Source organism: Octopus sinensis, linkage group LG17 (assembly GCF_006345805.1).
Source record: "Octopus sinensis linkage group LG17, ASM634580v1, whole genome shotgun sequence".
NCBI lineage: Eukaryota > Metazoa > Mollusca > Cephalopoda > Octopoda > Octopodidae > Octopus > Octopus sinensis.
Window position 1 is genome coordinate 15,545,973 of NC_043013.1, and position 10,000 is coordinate 15,555,972.

Genomic DNA, 10,000 nt, shown 5'->3' on the forward strand with positions numbered 1-10,000 from the left:
TTCCTTAGACACCCTGGATCTCGTGGTTGTGAAGCGCACTTCTTAATCATTCAGCCATACTCTTTGGTACAAATCTGTACCACCCTTCCCATAAACCCAGACAATCTTCACTGGCCTCTGATATTAAATGAAGCATTTAATACTTATAGTATTCAATTTGTGTCTCCGGTAAACCGATTGGTCATTTCTTTCTCTGGTAATGGTCAAGTGATGTAGACCCCTCTATTGTGACCTCAATGGAGAGCGAAAATCGTTTAAGATTTTTCGTTATTTATTCAATCTACAGATAAATTGGTTAATTTGACATGCTTGTATGTCAACTCATTCGTTTGGGTTTGGGCATGTATGTGTGTGTGTGTGTGTGTACACATATATGGTGTTCTCTATATAGAATTGTGTGACCCCCTTCTGTCATAAATGACAATGGGATTGCACCTAAAAAGTTACCCTCCGAGGCACAAGTCTGGGCAAGGTTGTTTATGGAAGACCAGCAGTCGCCCATGCATACCAGCCTCTCCTCTCCACGCCACCGATGTTATCCAAGGGAAAGGCAAAGGGGCCGATACAGCTTGGCACCAGTTACATCGCAGCTCTTTTATTAACGTGCAAGTGGCCGAGCATTTCATAGACACGTGTACCCTTAACGTAGTTCTCGGGGAGATTCAGGTTTGACGTGAGGAGAAAAAAGGGAGGAAGAGTTTGTAGTCCGTATGCTTGTTTGAGCATTGTGTTAAGCTATGAGTATTGCTTCTATTATTGATCAACTGTTTTTGTGAAGGATCTCAAAGACTATAGAGGTATTGTCTGCTGTTTTCCTATCTGGTATTATTTTATGTGGTGTAATGCATTGCATTGCTCCTTATTATAAGTGCACGGTAAGCAATGAATGAGTGAATAGCCAATATAGCAGTTGGAGTCGTCAATTTTACTACTTTCCACATTTACAATCGAATTTATAAAACATTATTAGCTTGCTCACAGATTTACATACTTATTGATTGCTATTGATAAGGTTTTATAAATCAGATGAACATATACAAAATATACTCATGAAACAACACGCAAGTGCATACCGCTTAACTGTATATTAACACTAAAAAAAAAAAAGCAACAAAAACCATAATGATATTTGTTCTGCGCCGAGTAACAGGCACTCTCGCCGTCAGAAATACAGTGAACCAATGATTAACTTTTGGGAAAAAGTGCAATCTATAACTAACGGCGTTATAGTTCACCACTTGAGGTATAAAGTAAGTATAGTATAAAATAAATAAATGGTCGCGCTGTTAGAAAGCTCACTTCGCAACGATGTTGTTTCGGGTTCAATCCCCTTGGGTAGCACCTTGGACAAGTGTATTATACTATAGCCTCAGACCGACATATGTCTTGTGAGAGAATTTGGTAGATGGAAACTGTGTGGAAGTCCGTCGTATATGTTTGTGTTTGCTCCCACCACCTCTTGACAACCGGCGTTGGGTTTTCACATCACCGTCAATTAGCGGGTTGGCAAGAGGGGTAAATATAGATACAAGAAAGTACTGGGGTCGATTTGCCTGTCATCAACGTAATACCTCTCCATGGTCACAGTTCATTTACTGAAACAAATGTAAGGTAAAAAATAAATAACAATTAAAAAAAACAGTAACACTTTCTCGAGTGGGAGCAATGTATGAGTGACTCACCTTGTTATTAGCGACACATCTAGAATACGTTTGACCTTTAAAGGTGAACGGAAGTTGGCACACATCTCTGGCGTTGTCACCTCCTGTAGCCTTAACCTGTACTAGTTGAACCGAGCGGCAAATACCTAGAAGAGATAGATAGATGGATAGAAGAGGGAGAGAGAGAGAGAGAGAGGAGAGAGGAATGGCTGTTTTAACTGAAGGTAGGAATATATATATATATAACATATATATATATATATATATTATATATATAATATATATATATATAATATGTATGCATATATATATATATTATATATACATATGATACACACACACATATATATATACATACACATAATATATATACACATATATATAGATACAGAGACACATATAATATATATATATATATATATATATATTATATATATAATATATATACTACATATGTATGTATGTATGCATATATATATACGCATCACACACACACACAACACACACACACACACACACACATATATATTATAGAAAGAGAGAGTGAGAGAGTATATGTAGATATTTATTAAAAAATGTGACAAGAGAAACAGGAAATGATGTTGTTCATTTGCATATCAGTACATTTCGTTGGAAACGCGTCTTAATTATGTAAATTACTCAACTGGAGTACTGAAACAGTGTGTGTGTAGGTCAATTGTAAATAAATATATATGCGTACGTTTAATCGTTCTGTGCAAACAAGTCACGAGATTAAATTGAGGTCCTTTCACCTTCTGTTTTCAGGATGGGTTTGAGACCTGCTGGTTTTCTGTCACCCTCATTAATGTTCTCACTAACTTTATCTACACTCCTACACAATAACAGCAACTGTGTGTTTACTTGATGTTATTATTATACGTTGCACAATATTCTGTATTGTGATGCTGTAGATTGAAGATATTGCGTGTAGCGGGTATTTGTGCTGTCTTTTTTTTTTGTTCCTTCTCGAGCCATGCCTGGCTCATAAGGGCCGGTTTCCCAGTTTCTTGGCGTATAGGTTCCCCACCTGGACGGGACGCCGGTCCGTCGCAGGTGAGCTGTAAGATGCAGGAGGAAAGAGTGAGAGAAAGTTGTGGCGATTGGGAGTGCGCAAACATAATGAGTTTTGGAATGAGACTTTGTGCCTTAACAATACCATAGGTATCCTCATGAAACACGTGTAGTCCGTAATATGAAAATTTTGGGATCACGAATATAAATAGTAAGTATATTATTTAACATTTTATGGCTTGGTTGAGTTAATATCGTTTGGAGTTGATGAAGTTGTGGGTGTTTCTATCTCTAACAATATTTTGATATATATACATGTACACTGCAACATAATTTCTTTTCCTCAACAGGCCCTGCCCTATTTAACATTGTCCCGAGGGAGATCAAAGAGGAAAAGGATCCCATCAACTTCAAACAGAGTCTGGATAGATTCCTTCAAAGAATACCAGATAAGCCACCCATAATTGGATACAACTCACCCAACAAGAACTCACTACTTGAACAAAACTTGACTTAAACAGGATTCGAATAATCCTATCAGGTGGTGCTATTAAGTTAGACATGGCCTGGACCAATCTCTGGTCGAAACATATCTAAGTTTATCTAAGTTTATATATATATATATATATATATATATATATATATATATAACAAATTATAGAGACGGAAAATGTAATATTCGGGAAACTTTATTGCTCAAAACGATCGTTTCGACTCATCCTAAATCTCGTACATTTCCTTTTCCATTTCTATCATTTGTTCTATTACTCAGCAAACACTGAGAAATTCCTGAGGTAGATCCAGCGACAAATACCAGTGACGGGTTGGGGATTCTCTTCATTCGAACAATCATGCCCTCAACTCACAGCCATTAGATTACAAGAATATGGTTATAAGGATTTACTTACCGGCATTGCTGCATGCAGCTTTCTTATGTGCACTCTCCCAGTAGCCACAGTAGTCGTATTCTTCACAGAATGTACCTGTATAACCCGGACGACAAATACAGGTATCCGATTGGATGTCACAGGTTCCTCCGTTCTTGCAGTCACAAAAAAAGTCTGTAGTTTTTGAGACGGTTGTCGTGGTGGTGGTCGCAGTAGTGATGGTGGTTGTGGTGGTTTTGGTGGTGTTGGTAGTGGTGGCGGTGGTAGTAGTGGAAGTGATGGTGATGTCGGTGATAGCGGTGTTGGTGGGAATGGTAGTGGTGATGGAATAAATTGTGGTGTTGGTGTTGGTGGTGATGGTAGGGGGTAGCGTGGTTAAAAGGTATAGTTGGAAATGGTTGTGGACATGGTGTTAGTGGTTATGGCAGTAGAATAGGTTGTGTCATTGTTGTTGTCGGTGGTGGTGGTGGTAGAATTAATTAAGGTAGTGGTGAGGGGTAAGACGGCGTGGTATTGGTGAAAAAGAAGAGAAATAAATGAATTTTAAAAACATGCCACAGAAAAGAACAAAATTTTCACGAAAACATTTCAAGAAAAGACAAAACACCTTCAATAAAGTAAACGGAATTAAATACAAGTATTATATATATATATATATATATATTTATATTTTTATGGTTGTACTTTATAATCTCTGTCGAGGCCAAGGGATATATATATATATATATATATATATAAGTACCTCATTTTCAACTGCCTATTACCTCAATACACTTGACTAATATAGGCAGAATGAGATGCTTTTATCTATAGGCTGAAACAGCTGTAAGTGATTTCAATAATTTATATTCATGTCTTTTAATAATTGCTTGTATTCTTATTTTATATGCATAGAATAATATACCATATGTATGTATGTTATTATAATTATCATTTTAATAATAAATAAATAAGTTAACATTTAATATCCTAAAGTTGATGAACCAACTATTGTGCTTCTCCATTTTCTTATTTGTTATAAATATATATATATATATATATATATAATATATATATATATATATATATATATATATATATATATATATATACAGTCACAACCACAAACACACACACAAATATAAAAGGTTAAATAAATGAAATGAATTATAAAAAATTTATGGGTGCGAAATGCTAAGTGAGAAAGAGTTCAATTGTAGATCAATAGTTTCTATCTAATGAAGACAAAATTTTGTTGGCTGCGAGTTTATGAACTCATATAATAATACTTTTATTTACGCCACAAATTTGTATAAGTTTGTGTGACGTAGGAGAGCGATAAGTTTGTATAGATTAAGAAGTGAGTTTTTATGGTGTAAGGAGTACGTCGGGAAGGGTGAGCGTGTACAGAGTAAACAGACCTAATTTGTTTGGCGTAGGGCGATGTGAGTGCATATGGTGTAGGCAGACATCTGTTCGCAAAGTGACTGGGAGATGAAGTGTGCACGGCATGACGATACGTGAGTTGTTACGCTTAGAACGAAGTAACAAAAGAACTAAATTATTTATAACATCTATTTCCCTATTACTCAAAACCTTATCAATACATATGGGCGTTTTTCAATGATTTTGGCTGGCAAAGACCACCGAAATATCTATTGGAATCTGGTTTCCTTCTAACATGAACCTTTTCCTGAATCATAGAATCATTAGAGAAAATAGTGAGCTAAGCATATAAACATACACGCCGACTAATGTCCTGCTTTTCTTCAACCAACTGTTGTGAATCCACATTCTCGTACTTGACGCAAATCAAGAATTCACTGAGAACGCAATTGACAGGTGAGCATTTGGAGGACCAATTGAAACTAAGAACCATTATGTAAGTGTCTGATATCGAAATGCGTTCTCAAAAAAACAAAACAAAAAAAAAACAAAGAAAAATAAGTAAATTCAAAGAACTCCTTAATTTGTATAAAAAGAACCTACTTGCCGAAACTAAATATCTGAAAATGCTATATTCTCGATGTTCACGAGCAGACTTTTTTTTTATAAGGTTATTATTCATTTACTTATTATTATATGTATGCAACTTACTTAAATAAAATATCGGAACGTATCTGCTTTCGATTTCTACATACCTGTCATTCTTTTATTAGGTTACAAATAAATTACTTAGGGGATAAAATAACTTAGGGGATAAAAAAAAGGAAAAATAATTTGTTCATTGCGGGCTCTATGAGGGATGATTAATTGTAGGGTGGCCTTCATGCACAAAAAGGTTCCCCATCACTACCCTCATGGAAATAAAATAATTGTGCTGCAATGTCGTTATGCGCTGTGAGCCTTATTTCTGTAGAGGGCGTACGCTACGGGGTTTCTGCCTTGGATAAATTGCAAACTTAATGTTGAGATTGCTTTCATAATTCTGGTGGAATATTCTTCATACAAAAGATGTAGGCCTCACATACATACATACATACATACATACATACATACATACATACATACATACATATATGCATCCATTACGACCTGTAGAAAAAGCAACGAAATTTGACAGAAAATTTATTCTGAATTGTTCCCACTAATAGACGAAAAGCGGTAAATAAAAGATTATTCAAAATTCTGACTGCCACCTTTCGCTCTCTCTCTCTCTCTCTCTCTCTCTCTATATATATATATATATATATATATAGATATATTAAACAATGAGGGTAGAAATTGATATCAATCAATTAATATCAACTTAGACCAGTGGTCCTAGCATATTCAAAGAAAGTCCGAGGATTTAAAAATTATATTACAATTATAAAAAGGAATGACTACTAAAGTGGATTCTTAATATGCTAAAGACAGTGGTCATTCCTCTCATTAACTGTAACACACATAATATATTATATAAGATATATATATATATAATATATATATAATATAAAGAGATAATGTGTCATTGAGACCCAAAGGTGTCGGGTAATGCTGAATAATTGCTATAGACAGACCGTAAATAAGTTCCAGATTCGGTAATATTGCGAATAAAGTGTTCAACGTTGGTCCTATGTCAGCATGTGTATATATGAATTTTTTGTGTAATGAGATAAAAACCAAGGCTGTATAAATTTTACTCAAAGGATATTGGAATAATACACATATATACCATTATGCCTATAAAACGGATTTATGAACTTAATAACCATACATATCTTACATCTATTTTCTCTCCTCTCCCTTCACTTATACTACTCTTTCTGCTACTCCTCCCACTGTGTGATTTTGGACATATATATATATATATATATATATATATTTACTTTTCACCACCTCACTCTCTATTTATATCACATCGAAACTAACTATGACTCCGATGAAGGGATATTATTATTAATTAATATCCTAGAAACAGCTGTAAGACCTTCTATCAATAAATGTTCTAATATCTATACAGCCTTGGTTTTTATCTCATTACACAAAAAATTCATATATATATATTTCTTTCCTTTCATATTCAACCACGTATAATCACTAACCAAACTATCTCACACATATATATGTGTGTATGTGTGTGTTTGTATCCGCGTGTAAGAGTGTGTATGGTTCAATCGACTAAGTCTCCTTAACTTGCATTCGTCAGAGTAATAGCACATACTTACGTAAACATGTAGCATGAGCCGTACACTGCGCACAGTAAGTGCGGCAAGCGTTTCCATAAAATGACACTTTACCATTTCCTCTCTTTGGTCTACTTCTCCTGCAAGACACAAAATAAATGCCGTGTATATATGTATTGTATGTATATATACATATATAATATATATATATATATATATATATATATATGTATGTATGTACGTATATTTATATATATATGGTGTGTGTATATATACATACACACACACACACATACACACACACACACCACAACACACACATATATATATATATATATATTATATATATAGGGGTAAAATAAGAAAAGTCATCGAAAATGCCTATTGTAGATATAAAAAGTCTATTTATGATAGGTAGTGACAAAAATATACATTTAGAGTATTACGAGTCAAAAAGGTGATTGCTTCATACTTTGGCAAGATAGCATGGATCAACTCCTTGATTTTAAAAGAATGCTCAACAACATACACAGCAATATACAATTCACTATGGAACACAACAGTAAGCAACTACCTTTTCTAGACATCTCAATTAGAATAGTTAACAACCACATAGAAACAGACATCTTTTATAAACTCACAGACTCTAAACAATACCTATTTATAACTCCTGCACTCCGCCACCCCAAACATATAAAAATCAACATCCCTTTAACCTATCAAAAAGAATCTGCACCATAGTTTCCGATACATACACTCGTGAACATAGACTCCTTGAACTTAGATCTACACTAACTAAAATACACTACCCATCTAATAGTAAATGAAGGCATCAAAAGAGCTAAGGGAATAGATATAAAAAGATTAAGGAAAACTAGCCGAAATACTAAACAAGACTTAAAAATACTCCCGTACATCTCTACACATAACCCCAGAACAGCAAAGCCTTCAACATCATCACCCAAAACTCCCCATCCTCACACCAGACAAAACAATGAACGAAATTTTAAACTCATATATAATTATAAAAGCAAAGAGCACCGAAGTCACTGAAAAGAATACTAACCAGCGCTAGACTTTACCCACTAACTACTGAGCCAATGTGACAAAATGTGGACGTTCCAACTGTGGAACATGCCCCCCCTTCTGGAGGTTCAGAATTCCAATTCAAACAAGGAGAAATATTTAAGATCAAATCAAATTTCACCTGCGCCCTCGCAAATGTAATCTATGTCATGACATGCATAGGATGCGGTAAACTCTATATTGGACACAGGAATTTCGCTCCGTCAAAGAATCACCATTCACAAAGAGCAAATCCGCCACCCACAATACAGACAGTTAAGGTGAGTGAACACATAGAAAGATGTGCCAGGAATCGTAATCCCAACTTCTAAATATTTCCCTTTTACCAATGCTCACAGAACACCACAATGCAACAAAGGTTGAATAAAGAGTCATTTTTCATCAACAAATTTCTCTCCCCCACTAAATATGAACACACAACTCAATACAGAACATCACTAACTCTTCAATTTAAACCACTAAACCCTATTCACTTTCTACATCACTCACATTTCTAATTCCTGAACTACTTACCTCCTCCCTTATACATATATCCAGAACTAACTTACCCCCTTACAAATAATCTTTTCTCTCAGGAACTATTAGACCTGACACCGTCTAGTAACCGGTGTTATTCAAACGATGAACAGCTAACGCGAAAATCAATTGGTTCGTTTCAGTCCCTTTCTATTATTATTAACTTCTTATGATCATCAATAATAATGACCTTTTTGGACTCGTAATACGCTAAATGTATATTTTTGTCACTACCTATCATAAATAGTCTTTTTATATCTACATATGCATTTTCGTTGACTTTTCTTATTTTACCCTTACACTTCCACGTGTATTTTATATATTTTTTTTCAAAACATATTTCTACTATATACATATATATATATATATATATATATATAATATATGTATGTATGTACGTATATTTATATATATATATGTAGTGGTGTATATTACATACACACCCACCACACAAATTACACACACACACACACACACAACACACATATATATATATATATATATAATGTATATATATATAGGGGTAAAATAAGAAAAAGTAACGAAAATGCTATTGTAGATATAAAAAGTCTATTTATGATAGGTAGTGACAAAAATATACATTTAGAGTATTACGAGTCAAAAAGGTGATTGCTTCATACTTTGGCAAGATAGCAGGGTCAACTCCTTGATTTTAAAAGAATGCTCACAACATTACACAGCAATATACAATTCACTATGGAACACAACAGTAAGCAACTACCTTTTCTAGACATCTCAATTAGAATAGTTAACAACCACATAGAAACAGACATCTTTTATAAACTCACAGACTCTAAACAATACCTATTATTTAACTCCTGCCACCCCAAACATATAAAAATCAACATACCCTTTAACCTATCAAAAAGAATCTGCACCATAGTTTCCGATACATACACTCGTGAACATAGACTCCTTGAACTTAGATCTACACTAACTAAAATACACTACCCAATCTAATTAGTAAATGAAGGCATCAAAAGAGCTAAGGGAATAGATATAAAAAGATTAAGGAAAACTAGCCGAAATACTAAACAAGACTTAAAAATACTCCCGTACATCTCTACACATAACCCCAGAAACAGCAAAGCCTTCAACATCATCACCCAAAACCTCCCCATCCTCACACCAGACAAAACAATGAACGAAATTTTAAACTCATATATAATTATAAAAAGCAAAGAGCAACCGAAGTCACTGAAAAGAATAC

The 10,000-nt window shown here is 34.4% G+C and overlaps 1 protein-coding gene across 2 annotated transcripts in view; it reads right to left on the reverse strand.

Moving 5' to 3' along the window:
* Positions 1–10,000, reverse strand: part of LOC115221051 — a 59,566-nt gene that overhangs the window by 42,376 nt on the left and 7,190 nt on the right. For both annotated transcript variants that reach the window (XM_036510373.1, XM_036510372.1), the window contains exons 3-5: positions 7,210–7,307; positions 3,602–3,754; positions 1,683–1,807 (exon numbers count right to left, since the gene is read on the reverse strand). In XM_036510373.1, coding sequence (XP_036366266.1) covers positions 1,683–1,807; positions 3,602–3,754; positions 7,210–7,307 — 376 coding nt within the window. The remainder of the gene's footprint in view (positions 1–1,682; positions 1,808–3,601; positions 3,755–7,209; positions 7,308–10,000) is intronic.